Raw genomic sequence first — 16,690 nt, 5'->3', positions numbered from 1 at the left:
GCTTTGGGGATTATTGTGCCATCCCACAACTCCTGGGCTAGCCCAGTGTTACTGGTAACTAAAATAAAAATGTCCAGTAGCAGGAAAACTGAAGTCTGCTTTGGTTTGCACTTCCGGGGGCTTAACTCAGTCACCGAGACAGATGCACACCCCATCCCTAGGGCAGACAAGCTGATTGACAGGTTAGGTGCTGCCAAGTTCATGAGTACTTTTGACCTCACTGTGGGGTATTGGCACGTTGGTCTGACTGATCAAGAAAGAGAGAGAGGCCAGCATTCTCCACTCCAGAAGGGCACCACCTGTTCACTGTTATGCCTTTTGGATGAAAGCATTCCCCTGCCACCTTTCAAAGAATGGTAAACCTGTGATGTCAGGGCTGGAAGACTTCAGCGTCGCCTACCTAGATGATGATGCCATATCCAACCACACATGGGAAGTTCACTTACCGCATCTGAAATAGGTTATTCAAGCCACGCAGAAGGCTGGCTTGACTATCAAGGCATCCAAATGCCAGATAGTGGAGGGGACAATTACTTACTTAGGACACCAAGTTGTTGACGGTGAGAAACAACTGCTCCAGGTCAAGGTCCAGGCGTTGGTGGATTGGGACATTCTCACCACCCAGACTCAGGTGACAGACTTCCTAGGGCTCAGGGGTTATTACAGGCCTGGTATTAATGGTTATGCATCTCACACCCTTCCCTCAATGATGCGGCATAAAACAAATTGCTGAAGGACGTCACCTGGACCCCTGCCTGCCAATCCTCCTTACAGAGCTTGAAGTATGGCCTGTGCCAGGCCCCAGTTCTAAATATCCTGAAGTTCGTCACTCAGATAGATATCTCTGAATTTGGTATTGGTGCAGTGCTAGTGGAACTGAACAGCCTTGTGCATACCTGAGTAGGTGCTTCACCAAGCGAGAGTGCAGCAGGTCCACCATTGAGAAGGAGGACTTTGCAGTGGTTTGAGCAGTATGAAAGCTGAAGCCCTACATTTTTGACTATCATTTCACTGTCCAGATAGACCACAGACCTCTTTGGGGGCTTATGGCCATGCAGGGACATCCAACACAAACCTAGGTCACAGCCATTAAATGCAGATGGTCATAGTCAATGTTTTTGACAGGAGAATGAGCCGGACCGTTAGAAGGGTGAGTCTCAACTTTTTTGGCTGTGGGGTATGTGAGGAATTTGTATCTCGCAAGGGTGTAGAAGCCCTGGATTTTTTTATTTGTATTATTTAATAAGATGATGCATTTAATTCAGTACCTGAAATGGCAAGCTGCTGATCGGATTCCCCTCTCATAGCCTCCATGTCCAAAAGCATAGCGTACACTTGTGTCCTGCTGCTAACCCCTCCTAGAGACAGCCACTCTGCCGGAAGCTGGCCTCGGAACACGGATCAAAGGAGCACACCTGAATACACAGGAGTATCCCCACAACAGTGTGCAGCATAACCAAAGGTCTTTGATTCTATAACCAAAGGCCTTGGATTCTATTGTGAAGGGTGGGAGCAGGAGCTCTTGACAACTGGACGAAGGTTTCATCATATTGTTTCTCTCTACCTCTATCTGTCCTTTCCGTCCCTTCCACTTCCTGTAGCATAAAGCATTTTGGGTGTCATTTCAGAAAGCAAAGACTAATGATTATAGGAACAGGGGGTAGACACATAAGGCAAACTATCTTTAGTGCATTTTTACCTAGCTCTAGACGTTTACCTTTAAATGAAGGGTTCTTCCCCCACTAATTCGATCCACTCTGGAACAAACACCTGAGAAGGATTCATGGGACGGCTTTTGGGAGAGTTGCATTTTCCAAAGCTCTTAACCACTGAGGTGAAGAAGGATCAGTCCAAGGCAGAGGAGAGCTCTGCCCCCTAACCACTCAGAGGGAACATTGGGGGTGACTCTTGCTGTGGACTAGGACATGCCACTCTGCACCAGACTCTCACAGAACTGGGAGAGCAGACCCTGAAAGGAATACTGTTCTTGTGCCCCTGAAGTGTGTTCCATGGCATCTGGAGGACTAGCCCATCTAACTCTCCTAATTCTGCAATATTGCAGCCGGTCTATCTGCCGTCAAAGCCGAGTGTGTCACCATCAAAGCTGAGGAATCCTGCCAATGCTACTTTTATGGCACCCCTCCTAACATTCGAAATACAGTGCCTGCATCTCGAGCCTGCTTGATGCTGAATTGTGCCCTTGATGATCCCATCACCTACTAGGCTTCAATCAACCACTCAACACCAGGACAGGATTCAAACCACTGGAAAGTCACTTGCCAACTCGAACCAGGGGTATGCTACAACTTGACAAACTCCTCCTCAAACTGCCTCTTCGCTGAACTGCACACTGGAGCAACAGTATCACTGTTTTGAACCATCACTGTCTTCTGACTCGAACTGCTGAATCATCACACTTCGAACCTTCCCAGTGGTTAAAACCCATCTTGACCCGGATCGTCCTCCAACAGATCCTGGTAAGCGCTCTGACCTGCTTCACTGAAAGCTGTGTTCACACAGCACAGAGCTACCACATTCAAACTTGCTCAATACCCACTTGCCACTTGGGCACACATGGGTGCCACGCTTGGGCAGTTGTGGTCCAACGTACCCAAACTGAGCTCAACGATCTTGCGTCACTTCTTGAAGCCGTGTTCAATGCCGTTGACCTGCTAAGGACCTGGAACACGGTACTATCTACCAATTACTTCCCCGTGGTCCATTTTGAGCCCTAGGCTCTGGTTAGATCATCCAAAGACATAACATTTTTGTGGGCTATAATATGCCTATCATCCAAGTAGTCATGCTCAGAGTGCTACATTCTTCTATATGTTGCATCTTCTCTGTTCTTTCCTCAGGGGTGGGTTTTGTACAGTATTTTCTGCTTAGTTTTCTTGCAGATGGTGTGTTTGATTAACGTATATATTTTTAAAGAACCTTGATTGGATATTCCCTTAATTTTGGACTGTGTTACTCTGCTGTTTGGGTCACTACTGGAGCACATTAACACCCCTCTTAATAGCACAGGCTTCTCTTGGCCAAAGTTACCACAACACAACATTTGAAGAGGGTGTATCTCTTAACTGTCCCTGTTTTACTTGTATGATTGTGTTGACTCTGGGTGTGTGGAGGTGTGAGAGCAGAGTGGGCATTTTAACCTCTACTTATCCTTGTACTCCTCTAGGGCAGAAGTCAATTCATCAGAGTGCTACTGTTTGACAGTACTACTGATAATGCCAAGTTAATATTGGGGCCCAGACTAACGGCATGGTCTCAATCGTATTTCAGGTGTTTTACATTAACACAGGCTGTATCATTAATGATTTTGAAAGACTGACTATAGTGCACAAAGTTGTCGATAAGGTTGAATTTGCTCAAGGCTATGTTTTTTCATTTCGGGAATTCTCGGCCACGGTACAGCTTAGAAAAGAAGCCAGGAAGTAGTTGAAGTCTGTTGCAGACCATGACAGGAGATACATGTGTACTCCAGTTTAGCCTGTGCGAGAGGTCAAAGTTCAACATTGGTTCCAATTTAGGGTGGCCGTTTTGCTTTAGGGTGGATTTGAAAATGACTGGCACCCTTCCTCCTTTAGAACCTATACTTTTTGTTCAGGGGATGCAATGGACCTGATTGACATAGGATAGAGTAATCGTCGCTGAACTATGAATAGTAGTCTGCAATCTCAAATGCCCTATCTACGTTTTAGGATTGACCATAACACTTGAGACGCTTTTCATATGGGGTGGAGGAGCCCTTGAAACCTTGCATAAGGGGAAGAGACGCCAGTCCTTGCCATTTTGAAGGTTCCATGATCCTAGCTGAGAAGCGGGACATACGTGATTTTATATTTAAGGCAAGATTGTCCCTGCGATTGTACGTGTGTTATGGTAGAGCTGTAAAATATTCAGTGGATGTAGCAGCAGCAGTGTACACATTTTATCGACACACTCCACCATCTTCTTCTTTTCAATAATTCTTTTAGTTTTTATGATGTATAATGTACATTTTGTCTTGTTTTAAATTTGTAAACTTGTTATGGCATTGCCGAAATAAAAGATTTTGAACAATCTGCACATAAAGGGAACCTTTCACAGCAGTGACTACATTCACATAAAAGACACCCATTCATTTTGGGAAGCTTACTTATTTTATGAATACTGTGCCCAATATTTCTGATGGGTCCCCCCCAGTTACCTTGCTGAAGAACAGCTTAAAGGTGTAGGCTGCATTGAGCCAGGAGAGCTGAAGTTCTGCTTCGTGAGTTCCGCATTTTCCTTTAATGTTCACTCCTCGGCCGATTTGGATGGATGTTTGTTCAGTGATCAGCTGAAAAGTGAACAAACATTCTTAAAATAGCTCATTTTTGCGCTGGTGATTACTGCAGTTAGTGCCGCAGGAGAGCCATGCATGAAAGTGCCACGGATCCACCACTCCTTAATAAACACAATCATGCTCAAGGACTGCATTCTGAAAGCTTGCAATTTTTATTAATATGACAAAGTATATTCAGTCCTGCAACGCAACACTCCCATGTAGGTGTCAGGATTCTCTTCACTAGGGAGATTGGTCTCCCTCAGGATCTCCACTCTCACACAGTCACAGGGATATAGGACCCAGATCATGTTTTTCTTATGTATGTGCCTAGATGGAGTTGTGGTACATTCCTATGGGACCTGGGGCTTTATCTAAAAGAGAAAGGATGTTACAAAGAGGTGAAATGATTCCCTGTCACTCACTGACCAGCCACGATTCTCTTTGTGTAAAATTCCTGGTTCTTTACTGTACATATATACAGGTTCCAGTTACTCTTAAAGGAATTTCCATTCTGACCATCCACCGTCCATCCTTATCCATTCCAGCTCTTGCCCAACTACTATTCTCAACATTCTCATGAGATATCACTCATTCCCATGCACTATCATTCTACCAGCATTCATGGACGGCCAGCAGGACAAGACAAAGTCATTTGAACACACATCACATATCCCTGCCTCATAACAACACACACACACCATCTCCCTTCGACACTGGAATTCAAACCCAGTCACACCAGAGTTCATTCACACCCACATTCAACGAGAAACATACATCCAGGACCTACCCACCAACTATAATGAAACCAACAATACTGGAACACACAGCAGGTACTCGAGGCACTAGAGCAGGTTGCCAAAGCTCAACCTTTGACAAAACACAGATTTATCATGCACTCATATGTATGCCAACAAAGCGTAGTTTAGTGGGGGGCTGCACAGAATAAAATAGTCTCCGAGCATTTAATTGTACAAGCCATGGATCTCAATGCAGTGACTAACAACTGTAACTGTTCAGTTCAGACTAAGCCTTGGAATCTATAACTATCGCTGAACCTATACGTTACTTTCTCCATCGAACTAACAAACAACTTAAAATTACAGTCTTCATTGATGCTGAGCTTGAACAATCCTGTGAGCCCACAACACGGAACAAATCATTTTCATGCAACCACATGAGACGAGTTCAAATCTCCTATTGGATTGCATGAAGGATATAGCCTACCTGCACTGCATGACAATCTCCCAAACCCTGAGGTGCTATGGTGGGCTCTAGAAATATAAGTTAATATGTTGCTCTTTTCGCTAAATAGCAACTGGTTATCTAACATTCACTGGTAGTCCAACCCCACAATTGTTGGACAACAGCTGTATGATTAAAACTCAAATGTATTTAAATAAAAGAATGAAAGGTGATCCTCTTACTTTATGTAGGTGATGTCACCACAATCAGATGCGTAAACTATGATGATTTGTTTCCAAAATTAGAATTGACCTGCCTGTGACAATTTCACTAGAATGGGGCATACAAACATTCTATCACCATAGAGCCATATTAATGTATTACTAACATTTCTAATCCTAAATAATATAAGGTCAGCTCTAAGCAGCATTCTCAATTCTATTACAACATTACCAATTATTGGTCACTGTGTTAATCAATCAACACATTTAGAACATTCTATTTTCTCTAGTATCAAAAACAAGTATTGAGATTAGAGAAAGGTTGCATAGAAAAATGGCATTTATACACATATCTTTACACCGGTGCGCCTCCATTTGTAAATGCAGGGCTGCTGGTTTCCAGCACGTGCATGCGATTAAAACGCACATCATACTGAGTTGTATCTCATTCTGCAAGTTTGGGTTAGAAAACCAATTTGATACATTTTGAGCACACTTGATCTTAGTTCACTCATCCATTATGGGAAAATGGTTTTATGATTCCATAATACAAAGAGGAGTAGCCCTCCCACCTGACAAATTGGTTCCCACAGGAGAAGAGGCCTTTCCTTACTGTGCAATGTCAAGAGAGAGGAGTATGTATACTATATCATTATGATTTTCTTTGGGAATGGAATTGGGATGGTAAATTCCCTTTCATTTGCTCATTCACTGTTGTCCTTTACATGTCACACTTTATCGAGCAATTTTCTATTTAGACCATGAAATGTGGTCACCAAGTCACAGTCCAAAGTGTTAGACTATACCTGTGAAAATCACAATTTTCAATTTAAATATAACTTACAAAAAGCTGCACTGTTAGCGCTGGGAAGTGCTCCATGTTTTATACAGCTCGAACAGCACAGAAAAATAATTTTAGCTCTTATTTAAATGTAATGGTCCTTGGCTTTTATACCAAGAACGTAGAATATAACTCACAATAGAAAATTACAATACCCTATTTTCATTTTGATTGATCAATTTATCAACCCTCTGACCTTTGACACTTGCTACAGACTACTGTCTGGGCAGCTTCAAAGCTTCTAAAATAAATGTGTTTTTATGAATTCAGCATTGTCTGTGATGCCTTACTAACTCTAGGCCTACTGAGGCCTCTGTGTTAGGAAAATGGCTGTACTTCTGCACTTCTCGTCTCCTAATTGGTAACCTATTTTGGCGTCTGTTCATTTTAAATTCACCTTGTCTATCTGCCATACGTTGGTTTCCCTGCCCATACATGCTGCATCTTGCCTGCCTATAATTTCATCTGCCCTATCAGTGTAGTGAGTCCCTCTCTTGGTATTCCGGAATCCTCCTCCCTTCTATGCTATATACAGCACACTACTTGTGCTTTCTGCTAATCCACTGTAATCTCTACTAATGTTGCAGAACCTAAGTAAGTCTTTATGGCAGAGGCATGTACATTGATTGTTTAAAGTATTGTTTCTTGGAATCTGCCTTAGTTGGTCTCGTCTCTCAACCCTAGATTCATGGGGCAGTAAGGCTGGCCCAGCTGGTATTGTTTCTCATCTGTACGGTAATGGTGACGATTAGGGGCAGTAATTGTTAGTTGAGAATAGGGCAGTAGCTGATACTTGCACATTCATCTGCCCCATTGCAATCCCATGCTTTGCTATTGATTATTTCACACTTTCTGGTTGGTCAACTCTTTAAATATGCTTGCTCAATAGCCAGACACTCCCACCTCCCACATCTTCAGGTTCCATGTGTTATATTTGCGGTAAAAAGGGCCATTCACACAACAAATTGTGGCAAAAATGCTGTGGTTTTGCCGCCTCCATCCATGTAAAGGATGCAGGGGACAACCCCAAAACCCCCAGACCCATTATACCATTTAAGGGGAGCTGGGGACACCCCCGCAACCCTCGCTCCCCTTAAATGGTATAATGGTGTACATCTTTACCAGCTCAAATCGTAGCATTTTTGCTGCAATTTTTTGTAAAGGCAACATTTTTGCTGCAATTTTATTACTGCATACCAATCTTCATAGGCTGATCCTAACTTCTAAAAAAGTGAATAGAAAAATAAAGTGGGGGGGGCAATTTGCTCGCAATACTTTTGAATGCAACATCAGTTTTATTCCATAATTCATCACAGTAACATGCCACCTTCATAAATTATGGATTTCTGGTATCCCGCAGCAAGATATTGGGATATGCGACACAAATGTGTAGCATATTATTTCATAAAGTTATTCATATTCATAATTTTAAAAACAATTGGCTATTCAAATATGGTTTCATATAATAGATGAGTGCATCAAGTACTGTTTTTTGTGTTTATTTTAAAATGATTTGGTTGTGGATTTATAAGCAAAACTTGTTTTTAAATGCATGACTAGTATTGGCTCACATATCCCATTATATTTCTGAGCATCTTTAAGTTTAAGCTTTGAGTTTGGGTTTGTTTTTTGGGATTGTAGAACTATGTTGCTACTTAGCCTCTCAGCCAATAATTAGCCTGGATCTGCTGAATCAGGGCCTCCATTGTTTTAGTTTCCATTAGGCTGACCATCTGGTAATGTTTTATGAGGGGGCCTGAGGTCCAAAGGTGACACATTAGGTGCAACAAAGTTTCTTTGAAACCTGGACCCTTAGAGCAGGATGGGTTGTGATATAAGCAATTCTGATTCTTATCCGGCAGTACACCATATTTCTCTACTGATGTTTTAACATGTATTTGTAAGAATATCTTCTCCTTAGATGAATTTGCAAAGATGTTAGCCACCCATTAACTCAGATGGCCTGTTCAACGAGGCCTTTTGTTCTATGAGCCTAATGTTTTTTTTTTATTATAAACAAACAAATCTTATTAATTCCAGATGGCCCTTCCAAATCTCCAGGGAAAACATTAACATCCCCCACATTGGAACATGTATGCCGGGCTAACAGAAGAAATTAGTTTGTGAGCGATTTCACTGGAGAGCTAATTAGCATTCCCTAAAACAACTCAAAACATCACATGGATTTGCATGCATGAAGGGCTTATTTACTTTTATCATAATGACAAAGTGTAAGACATTCTTATTGAATAAAGTTTTATGGTGTCATTCCTTTGTTTTCAACATATTCTAAATAAGAATACATTTTCAATTTAAACACTGACACAATCACAGTCACAGAGATAGATCTCCTAGAGCTGTGCCATCCATATAGCTGGATGAACATCTCCAGCAGCACAGAGATGGTGGTGACTTTCAAGATGAATGGCAAGACCTATGGCACAGTTAGTCTGGAGCAGTGGCTCCATTTGAAGAAGTCGGCCGCTGCTTCTTCCATTGTGGCAAATAGTTCCTGCCTGTCCCCATCCCTGCCTTTGTCCTTTCCTGATTGGTGTGCTCCTTCACAAATAGAGCCTATCCAGGGGAGCCAGCAGGCAAAGTTGGCCCCTTGTAAAGGCCCATGCTTAAGGCCTATGACTCCTGTCTGGGAGTCATTTTGGACATCACTACAAGAAGCTGCAGTGCACTTTCTGTGCACTCCATATGGCTGGATGAACATCTCAAGCTGCAATGAGATGGCAGCAACTTGCAAGATGAACGGCAAGATGCATGGCGCAGTTAGCCCGGAACAGTGGCTCTATTCAAGGATGGCAGCCACTGTTTCTTCCATTGTGGGAAAGGAGTCCTGCATGGCCCGTACCCACCTTTGTCCTTTCCTGATTGGCCTGCTCCTTCACAAGTAGAGCCTATACAGGAGAGCCAGCAGGTGAAGCTGGCCCCCTGTAAAGGTCCGCGCTTAAGGCCTATGACTCCTGTTTGAGCCTGCGCAGGCACGGATGGCCCCCAGCATGGTTGTCTACCCTAGGTATGTGATAATTTCTTGATCCAATCTTATTGCTACTCTAACTATCCCCATTTGACTACCTGGATATGCTCACTCCTATACCAGCATTCATCTGACTTCACTAATCCTTACCCCAGGGGCCGCTGTGAGGAATTTGACCATCCGCACGGGGAGAGTGTGCTCGCCTGGGCTTTTTTGATTTTTTAATAATGAAAAGGAATGATGGGAGACCAACCTCCGAGGACTGTGTGAGGCCATTCCACACACAGCCATCTGCTTCCCGTACAAAGCGCATAGTCACATGGACTCCGGAAAGACACAGCCTACAAGCGCCGGCTTCGCCAGTCATATTCAGCTGGAATGTGACAGCCCAGGGTACAACAAAGCATCCCAAGGAGGGGGAAGGCACACCTTCCTCCAGCATGGGCAGCCTAATATAAATATCAAAGGCCCCATGGATCTGCTTTCCTTTGTCCTTCGGCTGGTGGCAGTGCATTCTAATGAGAGATAATTGAAGCAAGCCTGAAGGAGCTTGGATGCCGGAATAGACAACAGGAAAAGCGGGGCTAACACCCCTTTGGTATGCAATGTTTCTACTTGAAGCTAGTTCCCACCCCTCCGTATGACAGGCAGTGAAATGCATGTCTGGGTCTACTATTTACTGCAGGCAAAAACCTGCAGAGCTTACCCCTTTCAGTAGGGAGAAGTATGTGGTTTGGGGGAGACAGGAAGTCTTCTCCCAGCACAAACCTCAAGGGAACCCTGTGCTTTAATCAAGAGTCACAGAGGGCTCAGTTAACCAGCACAACACTTTGATCTACAACAGACAGGGAGATGGGTGGGATTTAGGTATATGTTGACACCCCCTTGTCTGTCCTGTTGCAGAGCACTCTGGTCCTGACCTCATTCTTAATAGAAGATTGTGGGTGGGGACCCAGGATTGGTTCATTAAGGTGGGCTTAACCTGCACCAATCACTAGGGCCCATTTGGCTTTAAAAGAGGGCTGAACCCCTCACATAGCGGATCATCTGAAGACTTTGAAAGGAGTAAGAAGGACTTTTTTTGAGCTGAGCTGAAGGTACAGTCTACCTTACATCTTCCGCCAGTGAAGGAAGGCCAGGAGTTCCCCAAGAGGGAAGCAGTATCCCTCCCCTAAACATCTCCCAGGGAACAGAGGGAGATATTGGACTCAGAGGACCTGTCCAGCAGCTCCAGAACCATTGCTCAGCCAGACACACAGCATGCCCTGCTAGGTCCTACCAGCAAGCTTCCAAGGTGGGAAGTGCCAGAGAGTATCTGAGCTAAGGACAAGGCTGTTGCCTGCAAACACTGTCCTATGCTTTGGGCCGTCCGCCTTGAAAGGGTGCAAGCCCTGCAAAGAAGCTAGGAGGAGTGCAATACAACCATCATCCAGCGTTCATCTTTTAAGAACATTTTCGAGACAGTCGAGTCGTCGAACCACATCAGGCCGCACCACTGACTGTTGTCACGCCGCAGTCACCAGAACCATCCGAGACGCCTCAACCAGCCAGCACAGAGACAACGATTCTTGGCCCCAAGCCGCTGCGTCAGACAGCCTGCAGACGTCCATCCAGCCTCGCTTGCCGAACTGCCTGCCACCTGGTATCCGCAGCTGTCTACCACCACTAACTCTGTCTCAAGGGCTGTGTAGGAGAGGACTGGTCCAAGAAGACCCCCCTCGACTACACTTTCTCCCCAGGTGAGGACTATGGGTCCTTTGGGCGTCCCCTCATGCCACCCGGGCCCAGGTGGTGGAGGGTTCACCCACTGGAGACATTGCCCGCACGTATTAATTGCCCACACGTATTAAAATTTAGCTAGGCCTAGAAACCATTTTGTCTGGTAAAGATGGTGTGAGCTCAGCGCACTGTAGCGCGGCCCCCACCCTTGGAGGGTTTTCAGTCCTCCTTGTTGCCGCAGCACCCTGGTAGATCCGCTGTGAGCATGTTCCCACGAACAAGACGGACATGAGCTAGTGTAATACACTAACATTGTAACAGTTCACCTCCCGCAGTGTATCATCGCTCCCAGCATGACCCGGCCAGCAGGCCTAGGCAAATGAAAAGAACAGTAAAATGGTCGTCACATGCCAGACAACCTTTGTATATTAATGTTGAGACTACTTGCAAAGGATGCTTTTCTCTCATAAAATCCCTTATATTACAAAAGCCTGTAAAATGTATAATTACAAGAGATCATGCCCCCATGATATAAGTGATGGTGAGCATATACCATTGCAGTTGGGTACTAATAATAACGGCACGCACCAGGAATCTGTTTGTTACGTGTATGACTGGAAAACTTACACCCCATGGGCTCGTGCCATAACTGAACTAATGCTGCTAGAGGACACAAGAAAACGAATGTAACCATACAAAGGGCCCATGTGAAGAATGCATGGGAAGGCGCATGTCATGTGTGCATGTCTAGGCCCCACATGCGCCACCACCGTCACGAACAAGTGGCGGGTTACTTTCTATGTTCTCCACCAATCCTAACTCTACCTCACTTACTGCAAATATATATGCATATAACTAAATACTGCACTTGTTAAAACATAATGTATGAATAAGGTACTCAGACTGGGTATAATCAAGACACATCCAGCAAAGTTTAAATGCATGTTTTGTAATGTTTTGAATAAGTATTATAGAGCGTTCAAATGTTTGTGATGTCTTTACCTAAATCGGCAACACACGAGGAAGATACCTTTGTGAAATACGTGCAAGGCCATTCCCACTCCCACCCTGCGAAGGCTGCCAAGGCATGAGAGCAGAGACCGCGCCGCGCTGCGTTACCTCCCCCAGCCAGACTGGAGTCACTTCAAAGATTTGTAACCCCCTCTGTAGCACCCACGGCCACCACCTGCCACATGCATTATTTACAGCACAGCAGTAAACCTCTGCCTGAACACACGTGCCCCCTCGTAAACCTCACAACCCACCGGACCATCTCAGACTTATGGCCCTGTGCAATCAAGACACCCAACACTTTGACAACACACAGCGGAACATCCATAACAACTTCTAACAAGGCAGAAAGACATGTACCGCCCGTCCCAGGCCCTGAAGCTTAGCCCCTCGACCTATGGCCCCGGTCAACAGGACACTGGTAACCATGCCCTGACGTATTACCTCCAGTCCCCTCACAAGGTGCATTCCTCCTGTGTTGCATTAACCTGTTGTATAACCTATCGAAAGATTTACTAAAGAAGATAATACCAGAATGTTTGAATGACTGCGGTGTGCATGGCTTAGGGCTAACAAGTCAAGAAAAGACATTCATCTCTGTCACTGGCCGCGATGGCCCCACAACACCGCCTGGATGAACTCTGCCACCCTGCCAGGCCCAGCCCAACCCACGAGGCTGCCCAGTGACGTCTTCCAGCCAAAGCCAACCACATCACAGCAGCACCTATAGTTAGTCGTCGCCACCCAATCCCCATGAACTTGTGCCCCCTATAGTATGTAGGTTCTTATGATGTTTTTTGTAAATATATACGCCTGTCTTTGCTATTGTCAGACAGAGCGCTCTCGGAGTTTGCAGAGTTCTTTGCATGCCCTATTCTGATTGATAAACTCCCATTTACGCTCACCCGCACTCTGTCTTGGCCTTATTCCCATCTTGGGAGAGTCCTTCATTGTCTCTCATTGCGGGGAGGATCGTGCTGTTTGGGGACGCTTGCCTTCAGTGGTGACCCCGATAGCGTGATTTTATTTCTTTCTAAACTCGTTATAACCGTCCCCTTTTTGGCATGAGAATCTCCGGTCGAAAAGGGATACGCACGGTGAGCCGGCTCCGGGAGGCTGCCCGCCAACGGCGACCGGTACACTAAGAAGTGCGCACTCAATAGAGAAAGGGTACGGGATCCCGGTTGAAAAATCCCCTTTGAGTACCGCTCGCCGGAGTCGGGGCTGACTGTTGAGCTGACGGCGACACTGCCTGGACGGACCCAGTTTCGGAGACTATCGGTTCAAGACGGGCACGTGAGTACTGAGTGTGAGCGATTGTAAAGGGAGCGGGGAGAGAAGTGTAGGACAGGGAACGAAAAGGGGGTACGAAGAGAAACTAAAGATTATTCTAAAATTTCCTTTCTTTTTCTTTGCATATGGCCATTAGGATTACGAGGTGAATAAGAGATAGAAGTGACGGGAACCTAGCTCCGAAAGGGGGTGGAAGGCGGCGCCGCATAGTGCTATATTGACTAGTGCTGGGAATATATGACGAAGTGAAATATAAGATAAAAGTGTTCAGCAAAAGGGGGCACTGAGAATATATTAGTGATCGCTATTACTTCTTTCTTTTCTTTTTCTTTAAGGGTAGGGGGAGAATAAAAACCAAGATTAGCACGAACTTGGGAAGAAAGTAAGAGAAAAGGGGGCTTACTAGAAGGGGGAGAGCAGGTTAAAACATATAAATATATGCATATGCACATTCATCTATCTAAGTAAGATAGACAGGGACAGCCGGCTAGGGAGGAAAGGGAGGGCAGCGTGAATGGTGTACTGAGTGTTACCAAGAGGTGTGTGCACCTCGTATGTGTCAGGGGACAATTTGAGGTTGCGAATGTGTAAAACGGCTATAAATGTATAGTTGTCAAATGGTCATGGTAAGTGTGACCGGATGAAACTTTTTTGAAGGCAACGGTGATACAGTGACGTGAGTGGGTACCTTTTGATTTCCGGGTTGCTATTGTCAAAATAAATGATGGGTTGCTCTTGTATGTGTCCCCCAAAGAAAACAAAGTAGAAATTGTGTACAGTCAGTTTTGTATTGTGCAGCCAAGGGAGGGAAAGCCCAACCGAGCATAACATTGAATGTGAAGTAGAACACGAAAAATAATATTGATACTACATTCACATTGGAGTTGCAGACACACAGAGACACATAAGCACTAGGAGGGCACACAGAAATGGGGGCTGAAACACCCTTATCACATATTTGTAAAAGTCTTCCAGGGTACGCGGAGCGGATTAAGAAATATCACGACCAATGGGTAACTGAGTTGAAGGGAGAGGGGCTACCCCAGATATGGCCAGAGGGAGGGTCATTTGACAAAAGCGTTCTGGATATGGTGATGACATGCATTTTCTTGAAGTACCGAGGGAAGCAGCTGCAGAATAGGAGGGAAATATTAGATCTTTGGCGGTTATTTGAAGAGGTACCACCGCCTAAAGCGCCAGCACCAAATCCTGATCTCCCATCCACTACAGACAATCCACTGATGATACATAAAGATATCAAAGAAGTGCCAAGTGTAGCGCCACCAGTAGAGGTAATAAGTTTATATCCGATATTAAAGAAACCTGTACCCGCAGAAGGATACAGTGATCCAACGTATGTACCTCCCCCGACAACTACTACACCCCACCGGCCCACTGCACCCCCACCATATGAAAGTACAAGGGAGCGAGGCCAGGCGAGTACACAAAGGGTGGACATAGAGAAACTCACAGATGATTTACAGTCAAGACTCTCAATAGCAAAAGATGAGCTCTCAAGAATTAAAGACATGTGCGGACAAACAGCACTTAATGCGACTAGATCAGGGCGCACGTCTAGAGCGCCAGGCGAGACAAGAAGAGCTGAAGAGGGGTGGAAGAAAGGTGAGATACTGTTCAGAACTGAGGAAGAACCAACCCGAATAATTGAAATAGAGACACGTGAGGGAGATCCTGACAATGATGAAAGGCCTATGGGGGATAGAGAGGAATTACTATGCGATATAAGGGACGAATTAGAAGAAAGTGACAGATTGAGCATGGCTATGGGAGAGGGAAGCGAAGGGGGGATGGCACATGTTCAGTGAGAACACTGGACGATGAGTGGTCGGGACGACTAAGGAACAGAGTGGGGAAAATGGCATCACTAGAAGCATCAGCACCCACATCGGGTCCGGGTGCCATAAAGAAAGGGAAGCTACAGCTCCCGTTGATACACAGAGGAGGAGGGAGACCTAACTATATCCCATGGGCACAAATGGACAAAGCCAACCTATTAAAGCTATTGCCCCCGTTATCAGGAGGGGCAAGTAAGTGGATATACGCCTTTGAAAAGCATACTGCTGGGGTACCCCTAGCTGTAGGAGATGTGAAAAGTCTGCTCGTATCAGCGGTGGGCGATCAGGCTGAAAGAGTATGGGTTAAAGCCGGTTTCCCAGGAGTTACGTTAGATTGTGACCGCCATGATGGGGCCGCCTTCTACACAGTGCGGGCTAGGGTGTGGGACGCCTTGCGCGAAACATTCCCAGATACACCGGACTTGCAGTCGGTGATGCAATGTACCATGAATGAGGGGGAGGAGGCTATGGATTACATTTTTTGGGTTCAAGAGATGTGGAGAGCGGAGACGGGCACGCCCTGGTATCAATCGACATCTTTATTTTACTTCATTATAAAAAGAGGGCTCCCCAAGGAAGTGCAGAAAGCGCTCGACAAGATTGCAGGCGTTGAAGCGAAGGGATGGCCAGAAATCCAAAGCATAATAATACACCATTGTAAAAGAATAAAGGAGAGGGAGAAGGAGGTGGCACAGAAAAGGTTGGCGGACGAAGCAAAGTTAGTACAGACAAAATTGGTGAAGGTCGCAGCAGCAGTAGCTGCACTCCCACACAGCAGGGAGGGAGACGATGAGGAGGAGGGGCTGATAGCAATACAAGGAAGGATGGCAGCTAATTGGGCGGGAGCAGGACAGCGGCAGTGGAATGAGCAAGAGCAAGGTGGAGGTCCGCAGTGGCAAGAGTGGACCCCTCGAGGGGGACGAGGTGGGTACAGGGGCCGAAGAGGAGGCGGAACGGGATATGGGGCAATGGGAGGAAATGGATGGCAGGGCCCTAGAGGTGCACAAGGAAGTTGCTGGAACTGCGGGCGATGGGGGCACTATTCTAGAGAGTGCAGAAGCAGACCCAATAACGGGTTCCAAGAGGTAGAACAATATGGCCATCCCCACCCGGGAAGCCCATATGGCCATGGGACAACAACAACTAAGAAACCCAAGCCAAGGTAATGCCGGCCAGCAACAGGGACCCCAATATAGAACACAGAACCACCCACAATACATGCAAAACAACGACAGTATGCAATATACACCAGGCAACCCTTTCGCG

The 16,690-nt window shown here is 45.6% G+C and overlaps 1 protein-coding gene across 1 annotated transcript in view; it reads right to left on the bottom strand.

The window, feature by feature from the left end:
- Window positions 1-16,690, bottom strand: part of LAMP5 (lysosomal associated membrane protein family member 5) — a 242,396-nt gene that overhangs the window by 128,884 nt on the left and 96,822 nt on the right. Inside the window, exon 3 of the mRNA XM_069608300.1 lies at window positions 4,196-4,327. Within this exon, the coding sequence (XP_069464401.1) occupies window positions 4,196-4,327 (132 nt within the window). The remainder of the gene's footprint in view (window positions 1-4,195; window positions 4,328-16,690) is intronic.

This window comes from Ambystoma mexicanum, chromosome 4q (assembly GCF_040938575.1).
Source record: "Ambystoma mexicanum isolate Mex_15411 chromosome 4q, UKY_AmexF1_1, whole genome shotgun sequence".
NCBI lineage: Eukaryota > Metazoa > Chordata > Amphibia > Caudata > Ambystomatidae > Ambystoma > Ambystoma mexicanum.
This window is presented reverse-complemented; position numbering and strand designations above follow the sequence as displayed.